The sequence below is a fragment of the Notolepis coatsorum genome (genome assembly GCF_963971535.1).
Source record: "Notolepis coatsorum genome assembly, chromosome: 19".
Taxonomy (NCBI): Eukaryota; Metazoa; Chordata; class Actinopteri; order Aulopiformes; family Paralepididae; genus Notolepis; species Notolepis coatsorum.
Window position 1 is genome coordinate 4,302,773 of NC_140183.1, and position 20,142 is coordinate 4,322,914.

The 20,142-nt window shown below is 39.6% G+C and overlaps 1 protein-coding gene across 1 annotated transcript in view; it reads left to right on the forward strand.

The window, feature by feature from the left end:
- Positions 1 to 20,142, forward strand: part of mroh1 (maestro heat-like repeat family member 1) — a 92,562-nt gene that overhangs the window by 483 nt on the left and 71,937 nt on the right. Inside the window, exons 2-8 of the mRNA XM_084336920.1 lie at positions 3,255 to 3,400; positions 8,708 to 8,839; positions 10,765 to 10,927; positions 13,568 to 13,666; positions 14,005 to 14,156; positions 18,095 to 18,235; positions 19,139 to 19,231. Of these exons, the coding sequence (XP_084193046.1) occupies positions 3,255 to 3,400; positions 8,708 to 8,839; positions 10,765 to 10,927; positions 13,568 to 13,666; positions 14,005 to 14,156; positions 18,095 to 18,235; positions 19,139 to 19,231 (926 nt within the window). The remainder of the gene's footprint in view (positions 1 to 3,254; positions 3,401 to 8,707; positions 8,840 to 10,764; positions 10,928 to 13,567; positions 13,667 to 14,004; positions 14,157 to 18,094; positions 18,236 to 19,138; positions 19,232 to 20,142) is intronic.

The following is a 20,142-nucleotide window of genomic DNA, read 5'->3' on the forward strand; positions in this document are numbered from 1 at the left end:
TATAAATATGTTTTTATCGTTTTCTGCAGAACGTGATTTATAGCCCTAAATGCATTATATTGATGATCAAATACAGTTTGATAGCGATCGGCGCCAGATAAAAAATGTCAAATGGACGTGCTTCTAGAAGTTACTACTTATCATCTGATGTTGACCGGATGGGGGGGGGGGTCGTTTATAATTCCGTGGCCAACGTTAGATGATTCATCTAGTGTGGGTGATATGATCATTAGAGCAGTTTGTATCGAACACGGTAAACATAAACGCTGAAACTTACCCCAGTCTCCTCGGGCCGTTGGGCGATGAGCGTGGAGCAAAAAGATTCCTATTATGGGATGTTGAAATATGCGATCCATCTCCAGGTTGTATAATAGTGTATACGTCCAAATCATGTTTTTTATCGAGTTATTGGTAACGGATCGCTATCCATTGTGTCGAGCTCGAGTCCCGGGACCTATAGCGAGTGGTCGGACCAAATTTGGATGAGCACCAGTTTCCGTTTCCGGTTTCCGGTTTGGGCGATCCGCCGATCGGCCACCAGATGGCGCTCTTGAACCGTTGGAGAGTTGAGAGGGGATCAACAGTAGATCTCAAGTCTCCGCGGGAGAAATATGATTGCGATCACAGATTTTTGAAATATTGATCTCAATGACGTGTTACGGCGTCATTGGCAGATTAAGCATGGCGGGGAATGACGAGTTACGGCGTCCTTGGCGATTAAAGTGTTAATTCGAAGCTTCGACAATAATAATAATAATAATAATAATAAAAAATAATAAAAAATGTATATCTTATGTTGTGGGACTTGTACAGCCCTTTGGTCAACTTTGTTGTTTTTAAATGTGCTCTATAAATAAAGTGGATTGGATTAATAAAATTAATAATGATGCCTGGGCGGCTTCTCTTCGTTAGTGTAGTGGCCCAGGCCTAGATGGTTTAGAAAGCAAATTTCTTAAACTTGCTCCACACATTTTGATGTATCCTCTCTGTGATCTCTATAATCTGTCTTTATTATCACATGAAATACCATCTATCTGGAAGCACTCCTCTCCACAAAGCAGGCAATGTACTAGATCCCAATAATTACAGACCAATAGCAATTATCTGTTCCATAGCAAAAGTCTTTGAAAAGTTAATTTATAAACAACTGTCTAATTATCTCAGCAACAACAATATTGTATCACCTTCGCAATCTGGTTTTCGCTCCAATCATTCCACAACTACTACTTTATTAAAACTCACTAATGATATATTTTCTTCATCTGGTAATGGTAATCTCACTGGTGCAATATTTATTGATTTAACAAAAGCCTTTGATTTGGTCAACCATTATCTCCTATTAGACAAACTGTACACTATTGGCCTCTCACGCAATGCTCTACTCTTAGTGATGCACCGATGTGAAAATTGTGGCCGATACCGATAACCGATATTAATATTGCTGTTCTGGCCGATACCAATATTTACCGATGTCGATATCTCTGTATAGAAAACACTTTTTTATGATAATCAAATAAAGAGCTATTTTCCAAAACGCATTTTTTTTTTTTTTTTACTTTTGTAACTTATTTTCAGAAATGACTGATATTTTGAAACTATTTAAGGCCAAAACATGTAAAAAGATTTTTTTTTTTTTATATCGGCCCTATCTTGATATCGGACCGATGTGTAAAAAAACTGCTATATCGGCGGCCGATATATCGTGCATCACTATCTACTCTGGTTTAATTCATATCTGCACAACCGAAAAACAATGTGTTGCTATACAGGATGGTAGATCTGAATTGGCAGTACAGGAACGTGGGGTGCCACAAGGCTCAACATTAGGCCCGCTCTTGTTCTCAATATTTATTAATGATCTCTCCTCAATTTTCACAGGTTGTAATACTCAACTCTATGCCGACGACACAGTGATATATACATCTCAAATTACCTTACCTCAAATTCAGTCAACACTGCAATTAAATTTCAATAAACTCGAATCATGGCTCTCAGCTAATAAACTTCTAATCAACAAAACTAAAACTAATACTATGCTCTTTGGGACCACCCGTAATCTTGCATCCAAAACCATCAATCAACCATTTAATATCACTTGTCTGGACGGTACACAACTGCATAGAGTTGATCACATTAAATACCTTGGTCTATGGCTTGATTCAGAACTCTCATATAAATGTCACATTGATAATATTGTTAGAAAAGTCAACTTTAGTGCTGGTGTTCTCTACCGCAACAGAAAATGTTTCACACTCCCTGTCAGAAAGAAACTGGTTCATCAACTAATTTTACCCATCATGGATTACGCTGACGTAGTTTACCAAACTGCATCTAAAACCAACCTTCTTCCACTAAACACACTATTCAACCGTCTATGCAGATTTGCTCTTGGCTGCCCATATTTGACACACCACTGCACCATGTATGAAAACCTTAATTTGCCAGCTCCCACAGTAAGACGACAGCAGCACTGGTTACAGTTCATTTTTAAATGTATTCACTTCAATTATCCGCAATATCTCAAACAGTATATGGACCCTTTCACCTCTAGACATCAACTGAGACACTGTGCACAGCTATTTTTTAAAGTTCCAACAAATGTAACTACCTCAGTTGGCAAAAAATCATTCATGTTCGAAGGTCCATCTGACTGGAATAATCTTCCAGTTCATATTCGAGCTATAACATCCTCACAACTGTTTAAAACTGCGCTGTCCTCTCACCTTGAGATTACTTGTTCATGTTTCCACCAATAATTGTATAACAGATCTTTGAAGCAATCACTTGAATATGTGCTCTGTGTTTTGTTGTTTGTTTGTCTTATGTTCCTCTTGTTTGATGTTGTTTGAACCGGTTTATTATTAATTTGATCTTGTTTTGTGTTTGGTTTTTGTTTTTGTTTTGTTTTGTTATGTTTAATACATAATAATTTATGTATTTTGTAAGCTGTGGACCCCCTTGAAAACGAGATGGTTCATCTCAAGGGGTAATTCCAAATAAAGAATTTCAATGTATGTGTTCCAACCCCTAGTATTGTCTACTGCTGCATTTCCATTATAGCTACTTCATTTGATACTTGCATACTAGCACTAATTGTAAACAACTGCTACCTCATCATTTTGGTTTCACACCTGTGTCTAGTCGCTGTTGCTATGTTATTGTCTGCTGTTGATTCAGTCCTGTTTCTATCCAGAGGTGACCCCGACTCTACTGGACATCTACTATATTCTGATTTATACTGTGTTTCTATCCAGATGTGACCCTGGCTCTACTGGATGCAGCGAATGACAAGGACGGTGAGGTCCAGGAGCAGGTCAGGAAGTCCATGCTGACCCTGGGAAAGCAGCAACCTGACAGAGTGCTGGCCATGTGTCAGGACTACCTACTAAAACACCCAAAGGTACTAATATATATATATATATATTAGGGGTGGAACGGTACGCATTCGAACCATGTACCGAACAATACACACATGCCCTGAACCGTGGAGGTCGTACAGAACGGTACGCATTCGGGGCATGTGTGTATTGTTCGGTTATATAACGTTAACGTTAGCTACGAGCTAACTACCGTAACTTTAGCCGCAAGCTAACTAATGTTAGCCGCAAGCTAACCGCAGAAACGCTCGCAGAGAAGTGACTCCACGACACCAGTTCGATTAGTGGGGAAGGAGGGTATATTGACGAGTTAATACTTTGACAAATGAGAAGCATGTTTAACTCAGCAATGCCTCCCCTCTTGCTGTACCAAAATCTCTCCTAGCTCTAACCGTCACTGTAAAAATAATGTGCCTGATGTCAAATGGCCTCATTATTTCAGTTTTTGCATGACTACGTCCTTGAGAATAACTGAAAAGTTGGATTATTTTTAGGCTATATATCTTATGTTGATGTATGGTATTTTTGGAGTGTTAAATCTTTTGTAAATAAAAAAGAACGTATACCAAACCGTAAACCTAAAACCGTGATACGAACCGAACCGTCGATTTTGTGAACCGTTCAACCCCTAATATATATACTAATATACTATGATGGGGACTATTTTATTTCCATTGTTCTACAATCGAAGTCAGAAATCCTGGTGTTATTATTGATAATTTTTTATACCCATATAAAGTCAATAACAAAATCAGCCTATTATCTTCTTAGAAATATAGCAAGAATGAGAGGATACAAACAAATCCAGACCTTCATCTCCAGTAGACTACTGTAATAGTATTTTATCAGGTCTCATTCATCTCCAGTAGGTTAGACTACTGTAATAGTATTTTATCAGCTCTCATTCATCTCCAGTAGGTTAGACTACTGTAATAGTATTTTATCAGCTCTCCAAAATTACAATCTGGGAGCTACAGCTCATTCAGAATGCCACTGCTAGACTTCTAACAAAGACTAAGAAAGCTGCATTGACCAGTATGTCATAGAATTAACTTCCAAAGACTGTTCTTTTATAAATCACTCGGTGGCTTAGGGCCAAAATGCATCAATGACTTGCTTCCACCCTATGAACTCTATAACTCTTAGGTTGGGCCCTATGATTTCTGTTTTTATCTTTTCCTGTTTTCGGATTATAATTTTCCTGTTTTCGGATTTCTCGATTTTTAATTTTCCTGTTTTTTTGGATTTCTCTGTTTTTAATATTCTTTGTATTTGCTGCCGTACAACAGTGCAGTTCATGGGGCGCCCCAGTGGCGAACCACATAGCGCGCTCAGCCGCGACACGGCCGACCCGGGTTCGACTCCCGAACCCGTCGTTATTTGCCGAATGTCTTCCCGCCACTCCCATTCCTCCTCTGTCTCTCCCTACTGGACTGCCCAGTAGAAATAAAGCGATAAAACGCCAAAAAATAAATCTTTAAAACAGTGCAGTTCAATGCATTTTTTTATTCAGTTCAGTTCAATGCAGTTCAACTGCCAGTGCAGTGCAATAACTAAATAATAATTGAATCATTATTAAATAATACAAAATAATAATTTGTTTAAAATAAATCGAGAAGTGAGAAAGAGAGAGATCCTTCCGATCAGGGCTCCGTTCAGTTAATACTGTTAGAGAAGCAGGTATACTACATTGTAATACTGTTAGAGAAGCAGGTATACTACATCCGGAATGGATTTGCTAGCTGTCATTTCTGCTTCTCCGTAGACCGTGCAGCATCATCGTTTTAGAGTCGTAGAGTAGATTGATTTATATGAAAACCGATTTATGTATAATTTAAGCAAATTCTGCGATAATTCCATAAGGCCCTACTCTTAGGTCATCAGGTCTGCTAACCGTTCCTAGGATTAAAACAAAACCTAGTGAAGCAGCATTCAGTTAGTATGCTACACATTAGGGGTGGGAATCGCCAGAGACCTCACGATATGATACTATCGCGATACTTGCGTCACGATACTAAATATATCGCGATACTAAATATATCGCGATACGCTGAGTATTTTTCAATTTTTCAATTATTTCATTTATTACCTTTTTTCAACTGCAAAGTAAAACTGTCAACATGTTTTATGTAGGGATGCACCGATATGAAAATTTGCCACCGATACCGATTGTTCAACTAACACAATCGGCCGATACCGATATTAGTTTTTTTTTAAACTACTGTATATTTGTATGTCTCTAAATGTTTTGATGAATTGAAAATGGAGGACCCTTATGTAAAAAAGTTTAAAGTCTTTTTCTGGTCTTCATCCTCCAGTCCTCTGAGCTGTACTGTATTGTACCCATTCTGCAATCTGTTAATAAAGTTTTCAATCAATCAATCAGACAAATGTATAGAAAAGCTTTTATTATAACCATATAACAAAAATTATATTATTGTTTATGAAAATGTTTTAGCCCTATGCTTGACTATTATTTTAGGCATGGCAACAAATAAAATAATAATAATAAAATGAATAAATAAAATATTAAATAAATAAATAGGCTACACGTCTCTCTTTTTGTGTTACAAATTGTGCTCACCGATATGAACATAGGCCTATTTACTTACTTAAAAAAAGGAAACATTAAGAAATATGTTTGTTATTAATTCCACCATGCCATGTGTGTTTTTATTTTATAATGCTCATGAGTCATGATTATTGCAAGTCTGAGTCATACAATACTCACTGGCTTTCAAAAAAGTTTATGAGTTTTAATAAGAGAGCACTATCTCTCTCAACCAAAGCAATGCAGGTAGATGGCAACAGAAATTTTTTGATTGACGGTAGATTCTGCCAATTACGTCACACCGCTTGCACCCGCCTCTGCTGTTCTTACCACCAATCGGCAAGCGCTTATTTGTTTTTTACTTCCGCGAAGTCCGCCATTGATCTGCATGCGAGAACCACAACAAACTAATAGCTAATAACGCTAGCCCCCCCCGGCCACGAGTAGACTACCAGTGCTCTGCAGGATGACCAAACGAGGCATAATGATTTTACTGCAACGAATGTTATAATAAAAGCTTTTCTATACATTTGTCTGATTGAAAACTTTATTAACAGATTGCAGAATGGGTACAATTCAGTACGGGCTCTCTGAGCAAAGGAAGGAAGTGAGAGATATGAATGAGTAATGCTTGCTATGTTCGGGTAAATATGCTGATGTTATTGAACGTGTAAACGAATGCCTTTGTTAATCATAAGTAACTTTGATGCAGTAGCGTGTGTGTGTGTGGGGGCGGGGTTGTGCAGGTCGCTTGACTGAAACTTTTTTCAAAGTTTGAACGTGTGGACCAGATTGACGCGACACAAATTGACGGATATTTATCGGCCACTGCCATCGGCACATTTGAGCTTTCGGCCGATGGCAGTCAACAAGGCACTTATCGGCCGATACCGATACCAGACCGATATATCGGTGCACCCCTAGTTTTATCTAATAAAACTAGGGTGTGTGTGTGGACTACTGTACTATTACAGGTATTGAAATGAACAATGCAACTTCCTTATACAAAAAAAAAAATCTTTTATTTAATTTAATTTTTATGAATAATTAAATATCGATACTTGGCGTCCCGTTAGTATGCTACACACAGTGAAGCAGCATTCAGTTACCGGTAGTATGCTACACAGTGAGTTGCAGCATTCAGTTAGTATGCTACACAGTGAGTTGCAGCATTCAGTTAGTATGCTACACAGTGAAACAGCATTCAGTTAGTATGCTACACACAGTGAAGCAGCATTCAGTTAGTATGCTACACACAGTGAAGCAGCATTCAGTTAGTATGCTACACACAGTGAAGCAGCATTTAGTTAGTATGCTACACACAGTGAGTTGCAGCATTCAGTTAGTATGCTACACACAGTGAAGCAGCATTCAGTTAGTATGCTACACACAGTGAAGCAGCATTCAGTTAGTATGCTACACAGTGAGTTGCAGCCCACTGATAATTGCACTTTGACTTTTCCTTCTCTTTTAGGATTTTGTATGCTCGTCATGGTCTCCTTGTAATTATTTGTACTGACCATACATCCAGTATCAGTGTCAGCCTATGGCCATACGCCAACATCACTCACTCAACACCTCAAGGTTACGCTTGGACCCTGACACTGATAACAGTACTGTATGTGTTGGTGTGTGTGCGTGCACGCGTGTGTGCATAAGCAGGAACGAATGCTTTCAAAATCACATGCATGTGTGTTTACAGTAGATTGCGTATCTACCGTCCATACCTAAACAACCCGTCCTTCACACATCCATTCCCTGGTACAAGACTAGTTGATTTATTTTGTAATGTAACCAGCTGCCGATATTTTTCTACGTAAAGCTCAGTAATGCCCTTATGGAAGAATCCCTTTTTGTTTGTTCCAAGACAATACAGTATGGGGGCTTTCACACTAGCCATTCGGGGTCGAATCGGAGCACGGTCGCACCAAAATAAGTGTGATGAGAACGCTCTCCCCCCACCCCCCCCGATGGAGCGTGGTGTGCAAGCTAACTGTAATGCTTTCGTGCTTGCTTGAATTTTGGGCAGATAAAAACATACAGCAACAACTGGACAATACCCACAAAAACGATATTTATGGGCAATTTGGCGAGTTCAGACCTCAACCAAACAAGCATGTTGAGCCTCACGGCTCAGTGGATCGATGATAACTTCGAGATGAAGCCACGTTACAAGCCCAAGACTTCCCTGGCTCGCATACAGTTAGGCCTGGCAATTTTTTTTGCCATTGCTATGTCTATACATTGGTTTCTTGTTCGAATGCATTTATTTCTATAGACTGATGTATTTTTCTTCCACGAAAAATGGAGTCTCTAATAATTATTGCCCAAAACGTAAGCTGTAAAAGATAAGCTAAAACGCATACAAAGCCACTTATTCTGAGATGATAATTCATGTATCTGGATAACCAATGCACGGATTTTGTCGAGGCAGGTAGCGTTATTTCGGGAAAATGTATATCTATAGTCTGGTGTATTTTTCGTCCATGAAAAATGGAGGCTGTAATAATTATTATTGCTCGAGAGTCTCTATGAATAATAATAATTACAGCCTCCATTTTTTCGTGGACGAAAAATACACCAGACTATAGATATCAATTTCCCCGAAATAACGCTACCTGCCTCGACAAAATACTTGTGGTGATTTCTACTACCCCACATGATGTGATAAGTTAATATTTAATAACCCCTGTTGGTGAAACATGCCTCACTTCCTCCTACCCTGACCATGCAAAATGTACTAAAATATAATCTTTTCTCTTCTCTCCTCTCCTCCTAGTTGGTGGTGATACACAGAGTTGTGGTTCTTCAGACTATTGAGTTGATTGTTCGCAGCAGAATAGAAGCTGTCAGTTACCCCAGAATCAAGTGCCTCATCACCCTGGCTTCAGATGAGATGACGCGCTCCAAGGTGAGAGAGAGAGAGAGAGATTTAGTTCGGTAGTTACATAGTTAGCCACAGTCTAGGTAATTAATGGGAAACCCTGACAATGTTATATGCATCTCACGTCCGTTCAGAAAGAACGCGTACAAGATTTTACACAGACACGGTGGGATAGATATAGAAACTGCGTCGAACGGTGGCTTAACCTACCAGGCCTGAATCATACCATTGCGGAGACATACAAACATTGTTTAGAGATCCATTTGTGTCATAAATGTCATGATATATATCTGTATGTCGTGTATGTCATAAATGTCATGATGAATTTAAAATGGGGGACCCTGATGTAAACAAGACGAAAGTCTTTCTCTGGTCTGCATCCCCTTAACAATTTGTGTGTATTGAGCTGTACAGTATTGGACGATACAGCCTTCACCTTACGGCCTATAAGGTAAAAGAGAGAGGGTTTTAGTTCGGTAGTTACATAGTTAGTTAGGTAGTTAGTTAGTTATCAAATATTGTCATACACAATTCTGTTGTCTAAATTGATAATAACAAGCAAAAGATCCTCACAATGGAACATGTATAAAAATCATTTGAAAGTTGCAATTAACTTAACATTATACAATGGTATGCAAATTTCTCGATTCTGATTGGCTGAAACGGTCACGTTAGACGTGGTTATTTCTCATGACCCACGCTCGTGGCTCGGCTGCGCCTCGGGGCCTAACGACCACCCCCTAGGCATGTTCTAATTCTCATAACCCACTCCTGCGCGTGATGTAATGCTTTATTACCCTTCAGTTCAATGAGATCAACATCAACTGGATTCCATAACCCTGATTTCACACATAAGTGAGCCGATATCATGACATATATTATATATATAATAGGGGTGTAAGTAACGTATTCGTACCCAACCGTTTCTGTACGGGACCTACGGTTCAGTACACACTGTGTACCATACACACATTTTCCTGTTATTTTGACCACTAACGCACATGCAAAACTTTTTTTTGTCATGCAGAACTAAATTCAAAACGCCAAGTTCACCCCCTTCCCAAAATATAACTTGCGCAAAGGGCCTCATGTTGTTCGTTCAGCCCACGCTGCACCACTGAGGGAATACCTGTCATTTAGCATAGCCTCATAGTGTGGCGAACACAAACGACAAGCCAGAGCTAGACGACCTACCCCACACTACACACACACGCACGCACGTACGCACACACGCACCCTCTCTCTCTGTGCACGAGGAGCATTGGTGCTAGAACCATGGTTACACCACTAATATATATTCTATATATTATATTATATTGTAGGGCTGTCCCCGACTAAGGATTTGGATGGTCGAAATTTGCCGTTAGTCGCCTATTGGTCGACAAAATTTTGTTTTTTTTAAAGAGTATAATATTTTGTAAATTCTTTTTTTAATTTCTTTTTTAAAATTTTATTTTTTATTTTTGTATCATTCCATTTGCGCTGTGGGGGGTGCTTAATGTCTGAAGGAGTCGACTGAAGGCTTCTTGTCCTCTGCAAAAGCATGCAATTGGTCCACTGATGGATACATCTTGATATTTGTCTAGTCTAGTGTGTTCATTAGATGGGTGAAATCCTCTTTCAGTGCCTCTGTGCCTGTTTTCGTAGGCAGTTAGCCTCTGGTATGCGTGCCATTAGCGTTAGCCACGCTTCTAGGCCTCTTTTTTTTTGGAAAGAATGATAAAAAAAAATTATAAATATTTAAATTAAAAAAAAAATTGTATTCGACTAAGAGGTTGGCTAGTCGACTATGGCTCCTTTCGACCGATTAGTCGACTAATAGGGGTCAGCCCTAATATATTGAGAAAGTTGTAATGATTATTATTTCCAGATCGCCCAGCCCTAGTAGTTAGGCACTCGCAGGGTTAGAGGGTTGCACAAATAAAGACTCTCTGTCCTGCTTGTTGTTGCAGGAAGTGGTCACTGATTGGCAGCAGGCTGCCAGTAATATCCTGGTTGCCGTGGGTAACAAGCACATCAATGACATCATGGAGGAGATTCTGAGCAAGTTCCAGCCTGGCATCCTGCCTCACTTCTTTGTGGTTCAGACACTAGCTAACCTGTCTGAATCCAACGGTAGGCGCACGCACGCACGCACGCACGTTTTTAGTCAACGACAAAAAAAGGGGGGCAGGTTTCGCCTGTCCGCCTGTCCTGTCACTTTTTGGAATTCGAAGCTTCGGGGGCCGAGATTCGATTTTAATTCGAAGCTTCGAGATAAAAAATAAAATAATAATAATAATATTTTTTTTTTAATTTTAATAAAAAATGTTGTGTTGTGGGACTTGTACAGCACTTTGTTCAACTTTGTCAGTGCTGTAAAGTTTAAACCTTTTTAAATCTTAGACAAACTAAACACTTTGCTTTCATGAAATATTGTAAGCCGTCATTTGAGGCTTTATAAAAGCAGCACAATGAACACAAATCTGTCAGTGCCGAGTCCGACCTCATCTTAAATAACAAACAGCATTGCTTGTTGTAGTTAACAAAGAGAGGCAGAGTTGATTTAAAAAAAAAAAAAAATCATATATATATATATATTTTTTAGAATCTAATTTTATTTTCATATTCGAATCCCATGCCCATCGAACGAAGCTTCGAAGTATTTAAGACAGCCCTACTTGTCACGTGATGCGTTGGTATCAGGGAACAAAATTAACACTCACCAAGCGCCAATGGCGTGTATATTTCCTCTTTGGCTGGTAAATTACGGAGGCCACTCAGCCACTCTGGCGTGTAAAATAATTGGGAGCCCTATGAGCATATGACATATTATAATTCAGGGCTCTACAGTGCGAGCATTTCACTCGCATTTGCCCCTAAAAATAGATTTGTGCGAAGCGGAAAAATCATTTAGGAGCACAGTGTGTGAGTAATCGTTTTGCGTAGTGGGCGTGTCGACGCGCAATTGTCATTTCATAATAGACCCGGAGCAGCGCGGACCAGCTCTGTGACAACTCATCTCGAGTAACAACTCATCTGCTTCTATGTGCAACGAAAACTCTGAGCAACGGTTCCGATTGTCTAACATGCTTTGCATCCTCGCCAGTCCTGTATATCCATGTTGTGCTAAAAACCTTAACTACTGTAATATTATCTGCTAACTCCAACTAAGCTTACCTGATAACGCTAACTACTGTAAGCCATCACTGGGAATGCTCAGAGGCATAGTGAGGGAAGGGGGGGGGGGGGGGGGCTGAGAATCTGTGTCTCTCTGTCTATTTCTGTGTGTGTGTGTGTATGTGTCTCGCTCTCTCTCTCCTGAACATATTTCATTCAAAAGGAAGATATTGATGGACAGTAGCTATAGTATATAGCTCAGTAGCTGTAACAGAATGATTGTATTAACTATTCATTTACTATTATTCAATAGTGTTTAAATTATAATGAATTAAATAATTGTATAAAGAATTTTCCATGTTCTGTCATCTAATAATATATTCCATTATCTTTCCTATCTGTATCAAGGTCAAAATGTTGGTATCGTGACAGCTAGGGCTGTACCGAATGCTTCGAAGCTTCGATCATAATGTTGACATTCGAATTCTAAATCAACATTCGAATTTAAAATGTTTAATAAAAAAAAAAGATTTTATCTTTTTTTTTTACTTTTTTTTTGTGTCTATTCAATCCGTTTAAACCAATGTGGGTTTTCTTCACAGTTGCAGTTAAAGATTAGGCTACACTAATATTATAATATTATACTATAAGACGTCACCATCACTTTCATACCAACCGTGCCCTTATTGGATTATTTATGTTGACGAAACTGATGAGTTATATTCATTAAAGAAAGTTGATTTAATAAAAGAAAAATACCCATTTAATCAGATGAATCACTTTATTCAAATTGAGGCTTTAGTTTATAAAACAAAACAAAAATCTATTTAAATTTCTTTTTTTTATAGACATTCGAAGCTTCGTTCGAATACTTCAATCGAAGCTTCGAATATTAAAAAATTACATTCGGTACAGCCCCAGTGACGGCACCACAACATACAAAAGCAGCTTGACAACCGATATCCTTTGCGTCTAGTAGGCATGGGCCAATGTGTGATTTTGGTGGTATGTGCTATTTGCACAGATGCTTCTCCCTTAGTATGCACACGCACAGTATAATATGCATGTAATAAATAGTTTGTTAATAAACGGTTACTTGAAAAACTTTCACTGTGCTCCTAAATTTTTTTATTTAGGGAAAAAGGTTAGCGTAGAGCCCTAAGCTATTTATAATTTTTGGCTGGTAAAAAAATCTGCCTGACTGGTAGTTAAAAAAACAAATAAAAAAATCTACCAGCCACCTTGGCTGGTAAGCCAAACAGTTAATTTTGTTCCCTGGTTGGTATACATTAAGGTCACTGACCCAGAAAGAGGAGGAGTGTCCCTGGCATGGACGTGTGGACGTGTGATCTACATTAAAGAAGCACCTCTTCTCAATCAAAGGATTGCCTCTTTGTATTTTTATTCTTCTACAGTGGCACAGTGTAAATGATTGCTACTATCTCCGTTTAGTACTGAGCCTAATCCTATCGGAGCAACAACCAATTACATTTATAATTTATTACTGTCACTTTTGTTTGTTTTACTGAGCGCTGGTCACTACTTTGGTTAAAAATGTATCTGCTTTTTGTGTCTGCTTAAGGTAAAAGCAATGTACCCCATTGAAGATGTTATCTCTCTCTCTCTCTCTCTCTCTCTCTCTCTCTCTCTCTCTAGTCTACGGTATGGTGCCCTTCCTCAATGCCATCTTGGGCACCATGCTGCCAATGCTAAGCATGGCCAAACAGGACAACATGAAATGGGCCTTTTCCTTTGGTTAGTACACGCCTCTACATGTTTATAATCCCACTAAAGAACACATCTACATGTTTATAATCCCACTAAAGAACACCTCTACATGTTTATAATCCCACTAAAGAACACATCTACATGTTTATAATCTCACTAAAGAACACATCTACATGTTTATAATCCCACTAAAGAACACATCTACATGTTTATAATCTCACTAAAGAACACAGCTACATGTTTATAATCTCACTAATAATCAGATTGTGAGGCAGAAATGACCTGATGTATAAAGGTGTATAATATTATATTAAAAGTTCTCTCTCCCTCTGTGTGTGTGTGTGTGTCTCTCTCTCTCCCTCCAGCCCTGCGTTATTTCAGTGATAGTATATTGGAGTATCTGGCCAACCTAGACAAGGCGCCAGACCCCACAGTGAGAAAAGACACCTTCTCCAGTGAGATCTACGCTGCCTACGACATCATGTTCACCAACTGGCTTCAGAGCAGAGAACCCAAGGTAAACATCACCTAAACTATGATATATCACTAAAGGTAAACATCACCCAAACTAAATTATAAAGGTAAACATCACCTAAACTAAGATATAGCACTAAAGGTAAACAACTTGTTCCTGTTTGCGGACGACTCAGCCCTGCTGGTCTCTGACAAGAACAAGTTACAGGTTGAAAAAACCCTCAGCTCGGAACTAGGCAAAATATGCATATGGCTCGCCGACAACAAACTATCATTACACATGAACAAAACATAGTCCATTCTCTTCGGTTCAAATAACAAACTCAGCAAGACCGACGGCTTCTCAGTTACAGTGGGTGACAATATTGTCACAAGGAAAGATGAAATTACCTACCTGGGTTCCATCCTAGAGGCTAATCTCTCCTGTGACAAAATGGCAACCAATGTAATAAAAAAAGTCAACCAACGAACTCGATTCTTGTACCGGATCTCCTCTCTGGTAAACAAGAATACCCTGAAGACTCTGGCAGGAGCACTCATTCAATGGTACTACGACTATGCTTGCACCTCATGGTACCAAAGTACCTCAAAGGCGCTAAAAACAAAATTACAAACATCTCAAAACAAACTGGTCAGACTACTGCTTGACCTTACTCCTAGAACCCACCTCACCCCTGCCCACTTTGACAACCTAGGATGGCTTAGAGTAGACGACAGAGTACAGCAATTTGCAATGGGCCTGGTCTACAAGATACACTACACGACCAAGGTACCCATGTACATGTCAAAATACTTCCCAAAGGTCAGTGAATACCACGATCACAACACCAGAGGGAGCTCCACAAATCATGTTAAACCCAGATTCGGCTCAAACAAGGGACTAAACACATTTCGCAATTATGCCACATCAATGTGGAACGCCCTACCTAAAGCTGTAAAGGAATGTGAATCACTACCCACTTTCAAAACCACTCAAGGGACACCTACGGGAGACTGCAATTTGAAACTGGCCCCTGTAAATGTCCTAACCCAACCCCCTCCAATGTACAGTAAATTACCTAGTATGGTTTTGTCAATATTCCAATGTACAGTTTTGCTTGTTTGTACAGTGTGTCCCTCCCCCCCCCCAATGTACAGTTTTGCTTGTTTGTACAGTGTTCCCCCCCCCAACCCCCTCCAATGTAAATTACCAAGTATGGTTGTCAATATCCCAATGTACCTAACCCCCCCCCACACAACCCCACCCAACCTCCTCCAATGTACAGTTTTTACGTCAAATGTATATACTCCCTTTTCTGGACTCTTTTTGTATCACAAACGGTACTGTATTTGCAAATCTGGTATGTCATAAATGTATAGATGTAACAGTACTGTCTATCTGTATGTCATGTATGTCATATATGTCCTGATGAATTGAAAATGGGGGACCCTGATGTAAACAAGATGAAAGTCTTTCTCTGGTCTGCATCCCCTTAACAATTGTGTATTGAGCTGTACTGTATTGTACCCATTCTGCAATCTGTTAATAAAGTTTTCAATCAATCAATCAATAAATCAATCAATCACCTAGACTAAGATATAAAGGTAAACATCACCTAAACTAAGATATAGCACTAAAGGTAAACATATGTGTCTAATCTGCCCGTCGCTTATCAAAGACTCATTTTCCAGTCAACATTGTCAAGGCAGATTGTTTTTTTATCGCTTCATTTCCGTTTGATAGCATTTTGAAAATCACTCGTTTTCGCGGAAAAAACAACCCTATGATGATAATAGTCTTTTACTGGAATATTCCAGAACGTTGTCATTTGTCGGCCTATTTATGAATAGTTTTCAAATAAACGCTAGATGATCGATAGTACATGTGTGCGCACGCACGCTCGTGCCGCGCGCTGATAATCGCTGCTCTTATTTCCTGATACAGCAATATCGCATATAGTGGAAACGCTTATATCTCCGTGAAAACGAGTCTGATTGTCCTAAGACTGATAACATAGATTCCTTACCTGACATCAGATGGTATCCAAATGGTTTATTCCAATTTCCGATCGCCATTCGAAAGAATCGATAATTGTATTGATCCATCGTGTGTACAGTAGAACACATATTCGCTGTGGCACCAAGGTTCCAGAATGAACTCTGGTAGACCCCGGTTACATCAGTGAGAAGTAAAATGTGTAGTCAGAAATCCGTTCTCCCATTCACTTTCATTGAGTCCACTCCAAAAGGGTGATTTACCATCTGAGCGCCGGCGGTGCCTAGATATCTAACGGTAGGCTCACTTGATGCAATATGATTTCAGAACGCTAATAAAAAAATAAAAGAAATAAAAAAAGAGAAATCTCGTGATGGGCATTCAACGGTCGGGGGGTAAACCCGAGAAATCTCGGGTGTGGCATCCAAAGTGTTAATAGAGTCTGACTAGTCAGGCCGCCTCTCTGCTCTATTACTGAAGGCAAGGAACCTATTAGAGCTAATCACATTTCCCAGGATACACACATGCACACACACACACACACACACACACACACACACACACACACACACACACACACAGAGATGCATGCATGCACATACACATACATGCATGCACACGTACACAAACACACAGCTTGCAATTTGTTCACATAAACTATATATATTTGAGTCCGTATACATTTTATAGTCACTTTTTATCTGATAAAGATCTGTTTGTAAATTAAACAAGCGTCAATTCACAATATATGCGACTGTGTATGCACAGCATTAACATACACACACCCTCACACAAACACTTGACCATGGCCAAATTTCAGCCTCCTAGGACGAAAACCGTGGCACACTACAGACTGTTAACCGTCTGTAGTGTGGTAGTGAAAGGTTAACCGTCTGTAGTGTGGTAGTGAAAGGTTAACCTTCTGTAGTGTGGCAGTGAAAGGTTAACCTTCTGTAGTGTGGTAGTGAAAGGTTAACCTTCTGTAGTGTGGTAGTGAAAGGGTTACCTTCTGTAGTGTGGTAGTGAAAGGGTTAACCGTCTGTAGTGTGGTAGTGAAAGGTTAACCGTCTGTAGTGTGGTAGTGAAAGGTTAACCGTCTGTAGTGTGGTAGTGAAAGGGTAACCTTCTGTAGTGTGGTAGTGAAAGGGTAACCTTCTGTAGTGTGGTAGTGAAAGGGTTAACCGTCTGTAGTGTGGTAGTGAAAGGTTAACCGTCTGTAGTGTGGTAGTGAAAGGTTAACCGTCTGTAGTGTGGTAGTGAAAGGTTAACCTTCTGTAGTGTGGTAGTGAAAGGTTAACCTTCTGTAGTGTGGTAGTGAAAGGTTAACCGTCTGTAGTGTGGCAGTGAAAGGTTAACCTTCTGTAGTGTGGTAGTGAAAGGTTAACCTTCTGTAGTGTGGTAGTGAAAGGTTAACTTTCTGTAGTGTGGTAGTGAAAGGGTTAACCTTCTGTAGTGTGGTTGTGATAGGGGTAAAGAATAAATCAAAGTTTCTAGACATGATAACAGTGATGATGATCAGAATATCAAACATTAAACACTGCTTCATCACATGGACATAACATAACACAAAAATACAGTTTATTTTTATTTTATTGATGTTTGGAAAAACATGGAATAAATGCCAATATTTCTGAAGACTGTGACCTAAAACATGGACAGTAGTTTCATCATACCTATAGTAATAGTAGGATATTACTAGTAGTAATTACAGTACTATTGCCAAAAGAATAAACAAAAAAATAACCACTATTATTCAAGGTAAAAGAATTGCACACTACTGGTGCAATAATGATGTTGAAATTCAAATATTTCTCTCATTCTGTCTCTCTTGCTCTCTCTCACTCTGTCTCTTGTTATTTCTCTCGCTTGCTCACTCTTTTGGTGTGCGTCTTTCTGTCTCTCTCCCACTTTCTGTCTCTCCCACTTTCTGTCTCTGTCTCTGTCTCTGTCTCTGTCTCTGTCTCTGTCTCTGTCTCTGTCTATCTCTCTCGCTCTCTCTGTCCTAGTTAAGGTTAACAGTAGCTGAGGCGTTGGGCTCCATGTGTCACCTGTTGGCCAGTGATAAACTAGAGGAACAGATTCCCAAACTCCTCCCCACCATCCTGTCTCTCTACAAGAAGAACAATGAGCACTACATCATAAGCAAGGTAGGTTTCTATTGGCTGTAGCATCAGTGAACCCGGTTCCTATTGGTTGGGACATCAGTAAAACAGGCTCCTATTGGCTGATACATCGGTATGGCAGGCTCCTATTGGCTAGAGCATCATTAAGCCATCTGTGAGTATGTGTCCGTTTCTAGAGGTTCTGTACTTTTTTCTGTATCAACTCGAACCTTAGTAAGAGTACAGGAGAGTGTTCTCTTCACTCTAGGGCCGAAGTGGTCATGTACAGTAACATACTTATTAACGTACTGTCCGGACTTCGGGGTAATTCCCTCTAGATGTGTGGTGGTGACAGTAAACCACTGGAAACCGTTATCTTCAGGACTGGGCATTTATTTCCATTGTATTCTTCATATCACGTGGTTGATTAACGTTACATATATGTCACAACAAGCTAACCTGCGTCTCTCGTTCCTGCGTACACACTGTCTCATAACAATATTCGCTGCTTGCGTAGCCCACCTCTATCCCACTACGCATCACTCTTAAAGGAGCAGACCCTAATCTTATAACACTACCCCCACTCTGGATGGCAATTAACAAAATATAATAATAACATTCCAGCACCCCTACTATGACTACACACAAAATATCCTAAACAGATTACATAGACTTTTTCTTCTTTTCTTTTGAACACCCCTTGAGTCTCTGGAGTCCCTTAGGGTCACAATGCCCAAGAACATCTCCCCTTGACGGAGTAACAGTCCATAAGAAACAGTCCATTATAATCCTTTACGATAGTTGTTTCCCTTGAGAACAGAGTGTAATGGTGGAGAGGGGAGTGCAGTGTTAGGAGTTCAAACGGTCCACAAACAACCTCTGTGAGTGTGTGTCAGTTTCTAGAGGTTCTAGATCTATAAGCGTGTTCTCTCTGTGTCTGGTCTATAGAGTCTGTGTCAGGTTCTAGACGCTGCGGTCAACACGGGGAGCAGGGTGCTGGAGACGCAGCTGGACAGCCTGCTGTCTGCTCTACATCAACAGGTACACACACACACACATGCACACGCACACGCACACACACACACACACACACACACAAATACCTGTTTGAAGGAATCCAAAGTAAAAGGGATGAGGGTTTGGATAGTTGTAGTTATGTATTGCTTCTTCCACTCATATATCTCTCTGGAATCACATGATCTAGTTCATGATCTACCGCAGGCCCCTTGCCTCTCGTCCAGGTGTTGTATTTAGATGATGTGTGGTCATCATAAGTCAGCACAGCAGCACCGTGCCCGAGTCCTCAGCAGACGCTTCGCCTGACACATAACCACAGTCACTCGGAGCCAGAGAGATGGTGTAAAGTTAACCACCTCGGGCTTCTCCACGTCACGGCAGTGGGTCTGGAGCCAGGAAACCACTGAAAGACCTTTTACAGGATATATTCCTGTGCATGAATAGTTACCAAGCTTTGAGCTTAAATGTGTAAACGGTAGATATACTAGGGGTGGAACGGTACGCAATCGAACCGTGTACCGAACAATAGGGCTTTACCGAATGTAATTTTTTAACATTTGAAGCTTCGATTGAAGTATTCGAACGAAGCTTCGAATGTCTATAAAAAAATAATAACAAAAGAAATATATAATTTTAATTTTTTTTACTGAATCCTCAATTTGAATAAAGTGATTAATCTGATTAAATTAGTCTTTTTCTTTTATTAAATCAACTTTCTTTAATGAATATAACTCATCAGTTTCGTCAACATAAATAATCCAATAAGGGCACGGTTGGTAGAAAGTGATGGTGACGTCTTATAGTATAATATTATAATATTAGTGTAGCCTAATCTTTAACTGCAACTGTGAAGAAAACCCCCATTGGTTTAAACTAGTGCTGTCAAACAATTAAAATATTTAACTCGATTAATCGCATGATTGTCCATAGTTAAC